Source organism: Barbatula barbatula (assembly GCF_947034865.1).
Source record: "Barbatula barbatula genome assembly, chromosome: 13".
Classification (NCBI taxonomy): domain Eukaryota; kingdom Metazoa; phylum Chordata; class Actinopteri; order Cypriniformes; family Nemacheilidae; genus Barbatula; species Barbatula barbatula.
Window position 1 is genome coordinate 17,991,438 of NC_136776.1, and position 12,500 is coordinate 18,003,937.

Consider the following 12,500-nt stretch of genomic DNA (forward strand, 5'->3'; position numbering starts at 1 on the left):
GTAAAATTAGTTTCTTTAGTGGACAAAGAAGATAAATGTCCTGGTAACACAATGAAACCGAAAGTGTTCCTAGGTGTTCATCACAGAATGAAAAACGCAACGCAACAGTCACGTACTGTATGTAGCACAGCAAAGACATGGAAAATGAGTATAAGAAAATTTGATTTTAAGAGTAACTGTTGTATTTATTTTTACATTTGATATATATATATATATTTTTTTACATATTATTAGGACGACCTAGCCATTGTAACGGCCATTGTGAAAATTTGCTCACTTCTGATTAAATCCTTTGGATAAAAGCGTCTGCTAAATGACTAAATGTAAATGTAGATCAGTGTCATTGTGAGATCTCTAATCTGGATCAACCTGCTCCAGAGGTGGTTAGCCTTGCAGACTATGTAACCATGGGGATGAACACAGATTAAAGCCAAATTACTTTCGTGGTCCCTTAAACCCAGGTTGGCGCAAACTAGATCTAAATTTACCTGACTGGCCATCTAAACCACCTTCATGGTATAAGCCCCAGGTGTTATAAGGTAAATGTTGTTTATGATGGTGTCCACCACAAGGGGGCCCAAGCTGACTTACGCTGTTCTTATTTTCCTTTTTTTCCCTTTTTCATATTTCATACATGTCAAGTCCAAAAATCAAAACGTCTCAAATAATTTATTGGGTAGAAATTTAGTTTCTGTGAGTGGGAAAAAGGTCAAGAACCCCTGCTTTAAAATGGTGTATATTTGAGACCTCTACTAGACTCATATCAGCTTTTATTTTCATGTTTCATCCCTTGGTGATCGTGGACACCTGAAGCTGACAGTTCCAGTTCGCCCTCATGATCTCCTCGGCCGGATGACCTTTTTCTATATGCTTTCGAGTTGAATTGAGATAAAATAAAAAAATTTATTTTATGGTATTATGGCCAAATCCTACACAAATTATTATTTTGTCATTATTACTAAGTGACTTAACATCTCATTGGCTCAGTTCATAAAGCCGGATGCTAAATAAGGGCATTCAAATTGAAATGGCCGTTCTGATTATGCATTTTTATTATTCAGATTTGATATTGATTTAACTTAAGTCATATTTTGATTCAATATTACAGATGACTATTTTCTTGGTGACTGTTACTAAATAATGTCTACTAAACTGAATACACACACTTGCTTAATAGCTATATCAGCATATTGGTCAATTTTGTTAGTGTATATGTGAACAACTTCTACGCTAAAATCAGCTTTTGTTTCCATGTTTCATCTCTGGCACACTTGAGGCTGACAGATTCAGCTCTGCTTTAGCCCGATGTGCATCCCAGCTCCGGTTCGGCCTGGTGATCTCTGCCTGATGACATTTCTCAGTAAATGATAACCTATTTGACACATGTGAACCATGGTGGTAAGTTAGAGCCTTCAGATTAAATTAGCTAGTTTTGGTGAACCTTGATTTATTAAAATAGTTCAAGTTTAATGCATCCGAAAACTGCCTAATAACACAATGAATATGAGTGTGCATTAACAGAATAAACTTTGCTTTGTTTTCAGACGGTATGTTTGAATCTTGACTTTTTGCTGTTTTGATATGTTATTAAAAATTCTATATTTATCCCAAAACAACTTGTGATGTTTTGGATTTTTCTTCAGCCTTTTAGAAATGTGATGTACACTAACATTGTTTTGGCTAGCTAAACACATGGTCATTTGTCAATTTGAATTTCTAGAAATTTGTATAAAAAATATCTAATAAAAATATATATTCCTGGCTCACGAATTAAAGTCTATTCCAGATGCAAAGTGTTCAAGTATTTAACATTCGAATGCAATAAACATCATGAGCAAAAAAACGTCACCTAAACAACTGAATATTACTGCTGAACATGCACAACCACAGCATCAAATACACACATAGGAATGCATCGAGTTGTGTATGTAAATGTACCTCTAGGGGGCGATGTTGTACTTTCGTACAATTCTAGTAAAAGTGCCGTAATAATAAAAATTGTACACCCACAATAATTTGCATTGTTAAATGTATTAAAAAAAACATACTGTACAAGTTTTACATCGTATTTAAATCATGCGCAAAAACGACAATAACGTAAGTGCGCGAAAATGCTCCATTGAATTTACAAGTGTGTGAGGCTTCTCGGACCGCTCGGCGATCTCTACGAAAAGTATCGCGAGATCGATTGAAAAGCGGAGCGCATCAAATCCCTCTCGCGATACTCCATTGTCATACTCCGATTGGTTTGCGCAGCGCCGCATGAAGTCGCGCGCACGTGTGTTGTAGGGATGGGGGATACCAATTATTTTCTTTCTGATCCGATACCAAGTACTTTCAGGACAAGTATCGTCTATATCGATACCGATACTAGAATGAAATGTTTTTATGTGAGTGATTTTATATAGTTTTTTGACCATCATCATTCATATTAAATAAACTGCAATGGACATTTTTTTTTACATTTATAAAAAATACTGAACATTATTAATTAAATAAACAAAGATAACACTGTAGGCTATATAACAAATTCACGTCACACAAAAGTAAATGTTGACATTCTCCTCTTCATCCTGTTTTTCTTTGACTGATCAAAATCTATTTTAGATCAAAAACTAACAAATAATAATATAAAAAACTAATAACAGTCAATGGACTGGAATGCACTGAAAATCAAACCATGGATGTCTGAGAGGCTACAAATTATTTACATGTCAAATCAGCTGAACTTCAGGTTGAATCTTACATTTAAGTTGCAGTCTTCATTTGTGCACACTGATATACAAGCATGTGTAAACCATGAAAACGGGTTTATACGTTTTTGTGAAGGAACAAGAGAATGTTGACATTTTTCCCCTTTAGCCTGTTTCTTCTTTGACTGATCAACTCCCCTGCCTTTGAGAAAATTCTCTCAGACGGAACAAATGATGCAGTGATCCCAAGATATTTTTTTGCTAGTTTTCTGAGAGTTGGGAAGGTTTGCTCATGATTTCTCCACCAAACTAGTGGGTCTTGGTTTCGGGCAACTACTTTCTCCTCAGCATAGCGACGCATTTCAATTATATGTGGTGATGCGATCGTATGATCTACCCATGTTTGAGGAAATGGTACGGTCCAGGGGTATAAAGGTAGATAGGACTGGCATGCCACACAGGTGTGTCCTATAGGGCTTCGGGAAGTACCGTTATTTCCGGTGAGTTGGGCTACGCGTCCAAGAGGTAAGATCTACCAGTGGCAGTTAAATTGTAATTGTCGAACAGGGTAAATAGAGATGCATTTAAATTTCAGTGTGGTTGAGGAGTACTGCGGGCATTTGCGAATGGCTGTGTATTTTCGTGAGCCATAAATCCGCGTCAAGTGTGTGGTGCTGTGCTGTGGTTGATTGGTTTGCAGTGTTCACAACAGAGAAACATTTGGCGTGTGGTGACGTGAGTGAGCACAACGGTTGTTGCATCAATCGGACGACCTTCCCCAATTCTGGGTTGGATGATTTATGTGGTGTGTGCGTGCTTGGCATTGTTATGACGGCTTGTGTCTTTTAATGCTTTAAATTAAACGTGATCTTGCATTTTAGATTGCGTGTGAAATAAATTGTTTGCCATCTTCCCTTTTCGTCTGCTACCTGTCTCAGCCAATAATGAACCTGTGAGCTTTTGGTATTCTCTTAATTTCGGGTCCCCGGACCTATCCGGGGTGGCGTAGTCGGCTCGTGTTTTGATTTATCCCCTTTATGCCATCGCCACATAATCACTGCTTCCTGATTGTTGTTGTTGTGCTGATATAACCTGGATGTCAAAATCCTCCCATATGCCTCCTTTAGATGTAGATGATGCAGTACATAGTGTCATTGGAGGAGTCACTGATGAGGCACAGCTTGCTGTAGGTACTGTGATGTAAGGGAGTAGGGCTGCGGTGTCCTGCAGTTAATGAGGGGGTGGGGACTAAGGTAATTGGAGCACACAGGTGATGCGGGTTAAGGGGCTGATAAAAATGCTGTTGGAGATGCTATTCGGGAGTTCGGGAGCTCGAGTGTGGGGGACACGCTAAATGGCCGCTCGGGATGATTAGTGTCTCCGGCGGTGAAGACAGGTAGCCAGTTAAAAGGGATATTACTAGGGTTAGTGAGTGAGGGCCTGCTTTGGTGGTTAGGAGAGCCCCGGACTGCTAAACGAGATTTGACAAACGGTCTTGTGGATTATGGGATGATATCCGGCCTGTGGATCTGGGAGACTACTCGAGCTGCGCCTTCTTTATACGGGTGCCACCGACCCCTGGATTATATCCTGACCCAGGTGGAGAGCAAGCTCCGTGCCTCCTGTCTTCGGGATCTGCCGTCGAGGAGATTAAAGCAAGCCCTGACTAAAGGGGGGTAATGTGCATGTGCCATATGAGTGTTTTTATGGTTTTAATTAAATAAAGCTGTCATACTTATACCTGGAGTGAATGTTCTCTGACTTCCATTTGCCTGGTTGTTACAGTACTGACACAGACTTTAGGAGAGATGTTGATGTAGCTTCTAGTGGATTATTGCCGGACCACGCACGAGATCTAAGAGACTACTAGAGCTGCGCATTCACTGTGCGGGTGCCACCGAAACCTGGATTATCGCCGTACCAAGCACGAGATCTAAGAGACTACTAGAGCTGCGCATTCACTGTGCGGGTGCCACCGAAACCTAGATTATTGCCGGACCAAGCACGAGATCTAAGAGACTACTAGAGCTGCGCATTCACTGTGCGGGTGCCACCGAAACCTGGATTATCGCCGTACCAAGCACGAGATCTAAGAGACTACTAGAGCTGCGCATTCACTGTGCGGGTGCCACTGAAACCTGGATTATCGCCGTACCAAGCACGAGATCTAAGAGACTACTAGAGCTGCGCATTCACTGTGCGGGTGCCACCGAAACCTAGATTATTGCCGGACCACGCACGAGATCTAAGAGACTACTAGAGCTGCGCATTCACTGTGCGGGTGCCACTGAAACCTGGATTATTGCCGGACCACGCACGAGATCTAAGAGACTACTAGAGCTGCGCATTCACTGTGCGGGTGGCACCGAAACCTGGATTATTGCCGGACCACGCACGAGATCTAAGAGACTACTAGAGCTGTGCATTCACTGTGCGGGTGGCACTGAAACCTGGATTATCGCCGTACCAAGCACGAGATCTAAGAGACTACTAGAGCTGTGCATTCACTGTGCGGGTGGCACTGAAACCTGGATTATCACCGTACCAAGCACGAGATCTAAGAGACTACTAGAGCTGTGCATTCACTGTGCGGGTGGCACTGAAACCTGGATTATCGCCGGACCAAGCACGAGATCTAAGAGACAACTAGAGCTGTGCATTCACTGTGCGGGTGCCACCGAAACCTGGATTATTGCCGGATCATGCACGAGATCTAAGAGACTACTAGAGCTGTGCATTCACTGTGCGGGTGCCACCGAAACCTGGATTATTGCCGGACCACGCACGAGATCTAAGAGACTACTAGAGCTGCGCATTCACTGAGCGGGTGCCACCGAAACCTGGATTATTGCCTAACCCAATGTGAGATCGAGCTCTGTGTCTCCTGTCTTTAGGGATCTGGCTTCTGGAAGATTTCAGCAAGCCTTGAGTGGGGTAATGTGCAATATGAGTGTGTTTTTATGGGTTTAAAGTAATACAGCTTTCATACTGGTTCCTGTGGGGTTTGCTCTGACTTTCATTTGCCTGGTTGTTACAGTATAAAAGAGCACTAGGAAACAGGCTGTGTGTGCGCGACGAGCACAATATATTGATGTTGCTACAATATACAAATGATCTGTTTTTACAAAACGTTCAAGGTCTGTGTTTTGTGACCTGATGGGAGAACTTTGTTTTTTACATATTGCAAATCTGCAGTGTTTGGGCTCAATTTTCTTTTACGTAGATATAACTAGATGCCCTTTCATATATATATATTTTTTTTTATTGCTCAAAACTACTTACTGTATATATAGCATTAATAATCACATGATAAAAAAATACAACTGTAATTTTATATATATATATATATATATATATATTATTGCTCACTGCTACTTACTGTATACATAGCATTAATAATCACATACGAAAAAAATACAACTGTAATTATCTGAGATTTTTTTTTTTCAATGTCCACTAATATTGTTCAATAAGAAAGTTATTCTTACCAGTGGCGTGGTTCTGTATTCCTGAAGCTTGGCGATGATGGTCTTTTCGCCCACCCGAACAGCCTCATCCATGGCTGTCCTATCATTATAGTCACGGGTGTCCATGTCCACCCCTGACAGATACCAGGCATGCAGTAGAGCATACTCACTCGTTCGTACTGCTCTGTAGAGGGACAGTTGAAACAAAACCATTTGTGGCTCATAGATGTGACCAGATAATATCTGTAACACCCTCTCTTAGCTTTTGTTTGCATATAAAGCCGTTTTATATAAAGTCACTTGCCACAAACACTAAGCCAAGAAAGGTTGATTTGTAGTTTAACGTTCAAGAAACTGTCATAGCGTTGTGTGACATCTTCCAGTGGCATTGCACGGGAGCTCTTAAAATGTGTCTACATTAACAGTCAGTTTGTTAATTGTCAGGACCTGGGCTCAAACTCCGGTCTCTGGTGTAAGGGATAGGGCCGAAGGCAAAAGTAGTATTTTCACCCAAGTAAGTAATCCAAAAGGTGGAGAGGTAAATCCACAGAGTTACAAAATCAAAGAATGCCTCGTGATCAAAAACAGGACAAAACTGAAAAGGGCAGGGTTCACTTTATTTTAAATTGTTATTGTATTTTATTTTACTGTGAAGCACTTTGTGATTTTTATCTGTGAAAAGTGCTATATAAATAAATGTTACTTGCTTACCTTTTTCGAGGGTGCTCCTTTGTAATGTAATGGCATTACTTTGAAATGACAATGAAATAAATATGTGATAACAATTGTGCACAATACAAATTTGCTGTCAGGAATTTATATTAATATATTCTTTCTATTCGGATTCTACAATCTGACACAAATGTAATGGAAATGTAATATTCTGCGAATATAAAATGTATATTTGATCAATTGTTCACAGACTAATGATTTCATATGTAAATGGAATACTATGTTAAATAAAATATGCGAACATGCTGCACAGAAAACCATATAATCTCTGCATGGTTAAACTTTGGGCAGATGAATCTTTTAGGATCCTTAAGACAAAAACTGTGAATCGGTGGGAGGTGGAGCCTGTTTCTCAAGCCATGGTCCCGGTTTTAAGCCCCCTCACTGTGTTTGCTACATCCAGAAATGAAATAAGTTTGGTATTTGTTGGAATTACATGAAAAAGTAACGTGTTTCCATGCAAATATGTTTCATATATGCAAATAAAGTAAAGGTTTCCGAATAGTCTATGTAGTAATAAGAATAACATTATTATTTGAGTTTATCCATTACGTAACAACAACATTGTGTCCTTATATATCAAATTCAAGTTATAATCAGTCTTTATAGCTGTGATGGTGTTTTTTTGCTGGAGAAAATAAGTATATTTTGCACAAGCTGTTATTCTGGTTTCTTATTTGCATAGTAAATATTAAGTGTTGTATCATAAGACAACACAATTTTACTGTACGTAAATAAAATTACCTTCAGTTGTCATATTATTGGAAATAAAAACTGCATTCTTCATAATTTTATATACCTTTTACTAGTTTGCAACGCAACCGTTCTGGACTAAAGTGAACTTTACTACGACATTTGAAGTGTACAAATAAAGACAAAGAATCGATTTGATATATTAAGTCCAAAGTTTGGCCATAAACAAACAGACAATATTAAACCCTGTTCGAAAAGGTCAGAGAAAATAGAATAACCAAAAGTTAGGGTGTCATAATAATGAAGTTATTTTTATGTTTTATTTGATCACTTTTTAATGGTGTTACAGGAACAGTTGGAGACTGGAAGAACTCACTGACCGTAGCACAAAGTGAACGCTTTGACCAGGCTTACTACGATAGAATGAAAGATCTTCATCTGGAATTTAACTGGGACTTACATTGAAGAAATAATGTGATGAAATGTTGAGTCTAACATGTAGCCTGTTTTCGACCACCAGAGGGACTTTCTCACTATACAGTTTTAATAAATGTCTAATATAATGTACAGCCGCAGAAAAAATAAGAGACCACGCCAACCTTTACTCAGCATTTCTGTGTGTATTGTGGCAATTACAGCGGCTGTTGAATTTTATCACAAACAAACCTCGAGAATGACATAAAGTCCCCCAATAGCAATGTTAAAGACTGAGAGAATGCAAAGATGGATGAGAGTTGTGAAAAAAATCTGGTTTATTTAATAAAATATTCCATTTGAATCCCAACATACATGTAAAAACATCAGTAGGGCTAATGTGTTGTTTTAACATGAATATTTCTGTTCCCAGATAACAACCGCTTTAATATTAGCCAAAATTGTAACATAAATATCTCTTTTATAGGTCCAGTGTATGATATTTACAGCATCTAGTGGTAAGGTTGTGAATTGACCCTTTGGATAAGATACTTAGATACTGTTGCTACTCAGAGGTGTCACTGGGTTCGTCTGGTAGGCATCCTCTGTGTTTGGGGAATAAACGATTATAGAAATACATAGCTTACATAGCTTTCCTTGCTATTATCAGAGAGACATCTCGTGAGTTGTGTGTCCGATCCCACTTTCATCACATCCATTACCCCGTGTGAAAGATCAGATGCCTTTGGGCGAGGTGCTGCTGTTTATGTCCTTTTTATGGTTCCCATCAATGCGAGAGATTAATGAAAATAAAATGTACATGATGTTAAAGTTGCAGAGTAGGCCTACATTGTGTGTTCGTTTACTTCATAGTGTTTTAGTGATGTTTAAGCTTTTGATTGTTTAAAACTGTTCTTGCATACAATAAAACATACAGTGCCTTTCGTAAGGTCTGTCTAACATTACCATATTGTTCAGACGTATGAACCCCGCTTAATGTGTGGTTACCGTGGTTACTACACCAATCGTGTTTGTGTTCGTTTTATTTATTGCAGAAATCTGGTTATTTTTATAAAGGAAATCGTTTACAGAACCGAATTAAAGACATAAACTGTTAGTTAAGCGATCTGATGTGGTCAAATGACAGTTTTTTATTGTTGCGTGAACTGTCCCTTTAAATGCAGCTTGACCGCCAGCAGTTGTTTTTCATCGCCAGTGACTGTGACGTAACTCGCTGGAAGATTCATAACACGCGCGCGTTGGCAGAAGTTTGGTCTTTGCACGGAAGTTTCTTTTGGTCTTTGCACGATGATTAAGGAGGACATGTCCATGTATCGGTTTCAGGTGGGCAAGTCCCTTTGGCCTGAAATCATAGAAATCCAGAAGATGGAGTCGGAGCGGTTGAGAGCGCTAAAGAGAGGTCCCATCGCAACAAAGTTGCATCGTATCTTCTGTGAAGACCATAGACATAGAGAAAATCTAGCCTTTCTAGACTGGTTACATGAACCTGCTCGTGGACGTCAATGGATTGATTGGCGTTATCGGCGTCCTCCGATTCCATCTGAGGAACGGTCCTCGGGCGAGGAGGGCCCGCTCGTAGAAGGTAACGTACTTGATATAGGAATAATGTGAGGCAAAATGAGCCACCTCGTAAAATGACGTTTTGCGTTGAAGTTTTGTTGGTGGCTAATCTCAGTGGAGGCTCTTTTATAATGTTTTCTACTTCTCTTCCTACATGTATAATGTTAGCCTGGGAATACCTCCCTCTCCCTCTCCCTCTCCCTCTCCCTCTCCCTCTCCCTCTCCCTCTCAATGATGTCTGTTTGTGACATTTAAATGATTCTTCTCATCCATGTATAGCTAAGGAATCAGTAGGAGATGTCCGTGGGATGTCTTCAGAGAGTGACGTGTTTTTCACAGGTAAAACACTTTTCTTGATGGCTTATGTCAGTCATACACACATTTTATAGCTATATCACCCTTGAATGCCTGTACGACGAGGTGATGTCTACAGATGATGTGTTTGTAAAAGGTGATGCACATCATCTTAAATGTGGCTAATGCAAGTTCTACACAACGATGTATAATATATTTAAACAACGATGTCCGTTTAAAAACTTTTATCAGAAAATTTCTTTCATTTATGTACAGCTCAACAATCACTAGAAGACATCGAGGAAGTGCCTTTGGACGGCGATGTGCTCGTCTTGGGTAAAACACATTTTCTTTATATGTGGATATTGGCTAATGTCAATTCTCCACAGCAATGTATAATGTAACAATGATGTCTGTTTATGATATTTAAACGATTCTTTTCATCCAAGTATAGTTAAGGAATCACTGGATGTCAGGGAGATGTCTTTAGAGAGTGATGTGTTTGTCACAGATAAAACACTTTTGTTCTTTCTGGCTTATGTCAGTCATAGACAGCAATGTAGAAGTAATGTCTATATCACTCGTCGTACAGCCTTGAATGCCTGTACGACGAGGTGATGTCTACAGATGATGTGTTCGTAACGGGTCAGGCACATATTTACATGTGGCTGATGTCATTTATTGCTATGTAAAATGTATAACCGTAAGAACTGTCCCTTAATCATCTTTGTTTTTATTACATTTATAGCGAATACAAGCAAGGAACCGAGTAGACAAGCCAACAGAGAGGTAAATGTCCTTTAGTTTTAATTTTAAACTGAAAAGAGAAGGCTAAATGTTGTTGTATTTTTACACCTACCGACATTTAAGATTCTTCATAGTTTCAAAGGCCCGGTTTCACAGACAAGGCTTAAGGCTAGTCCCAGACTCTAATGATTGTGTGACCGGTCTTAACTGAATATAACTTGCCAAGAAATATCTTCGAACATATCAGTGCTATTGTTTTGTCTCAAGATGCTCACCAGTAATGTATTCTTCTCTGGCATTGTCATAAAAGCGACAGATATGTCCTGGCTTAAGCTAAACCGTGTCTGTAAAACCCAAAGACTTTACATTTTAACTAGTCACAAAATAATCTAACCCACCCGAGTCCGATGTATACATTATTACAAAACAAAAATAACAGGAATGTTATCTGTGAATCATTTTAAACTGCACTGTCATTATTTATTGTATTAATAATTTGTGCTTCTTTTTGGATTAGTGGCAAACAGATTGGAATATGAATGCGGTCGAGCCCGGATGATAATATATCCCAAGAAATATAGGGTAAGACATGATTTTTATGTAATTCAGATTGCTGTGTTTTATTTAATGCGTTGTCTGTGTTTCATTTACATTTAGTCATTTAGCAGACGCTTTTATCCAAAGCGACTTACAGATGAGGAAACATTGGAAGCAATTATAACATCATAGGCAACAAAATACATAAGTGCATCAAACTAGTCCATTAAAGCCTAGCACAGTATACAAAGCTAGTGTTAAATGGCCAGTAGGGTTGGGTATTGTTTTTAGGTATTTATTTTTACCTGTGCCAAATACTTTAAAAAAGAGCCACAAACAATGGTGGCTGATATTAGAGAACAGTATATTCTATTAAAAAACGCAACATTCACAAATAAAGTTTAAGTGAATGTGAAATGAGCATGGACACTAACATTGCTATAAAGATGTTAGTGTTTACCGTCCCTAAGGTAAGCACACGCTTCATACATTTTTTAATTGGATAAAAATATACCGTTTAACCATATTATTAGATATGTTGGGTTTGTATTATCAGAAAAGTGTCTCAATCAACGGCTCCGTCAGCATTTACGAGGCACTGAAATCTGTGTTTTGATTCGGTCCAGTTACATACCAGATCTTCAGTACCCAACCCTAATGTCCAGTGTCTCTTCTTAATACTTAAAAAGCACTTTTTATTTACATGTATTGACTTTGGAAACATTTGCGCTGGCACTCACTGTAAAAAAACATACAGTTTGTATTCTATGGCTGATCTGAGGTACTTTGTAATTGTGTTTTCTTTTTGTGAATCACTGCAGCTGTACAAGATTATTTTCTTGTTGTTCTTGACAATATTCTCTCGTATTCTTGTTTTAGATTTCATTGACTGATAGGGGTACCCAAACAACATCTCAGGATTTTGGTGAACCCAATGGGGAAGTTGAGGTGAAATACAACAGGGTAGAGGCCTTCTTCAGGAAAAAGTGGAAAGCGGTAAAACGCACCTTCACACAGTGCCTAGGGTGCTCAAATGGAAATGACTATTGAGCCTTATTGGGGTCAAGCCCCGTAGTTGATTGATATCAAAGTGGTCTTTGTTTTCAAAATCTGATCATCATGTCCAACGTATTTCCAGTTGGACATTGGTTGGGCTATTATAGTTGCTGTTTCCATCATTTAATTTATTATCCTTTGACTGACGGTGTCCGGGTTTTACGCTGGATATTGCTTGTGGATAATGCATGCTGGATAACTGTTGCCCTTTGTTAATGTTTAGTGTAGCTGGTTGTTCGTGTATGTGTTTTTTAATGTTTAGTTTAGCTGGTTGTTCGTGTTTGTT

General features: G+C 39.0%; 1 protein-coding gene across 1 annotated transcript in view; it reads left to right on the forward strand.

Annotated features, from left to right (window-relative positions):
- Positions 1-9,207: 9,207 nt before the first annotated feature.
- Positions 9,208-12,500, forward strand: part of LOC306902664 (uncharacterized protein) — a 16,740-nt gene continuing 13,447 nt past the window's right edge. The window contains exons 1-6 of the mRNA XM_079471424.1: positions 9,208-9,602; positions 9,860-9,919; positions 10,151-10,210; positions 10,623-10,663; positions 11,139-11,203; positions 12,038-12,154. Coding sequence (XP_079327550.1) covers positions 9,308-9,602; positions 9,860-9,919; positions 10,151-10,210; positions 10,623-10,663; positions 11,139-11,180 — 498 coding nt within the window. The 5' untranslated portion in view covers positions 9,208-9,307 and the 3' untranslated portion in view covers positions 11,181-11,203; positions 12,038-12,154. The remainder of the gene's footprint in view (positions 9,603-9,859; positions 9,920-10,150; positions 10,211-10,622; positions 10,664-11,138; positions 11,204-12,037; positions 12,155-12,500) is intronic.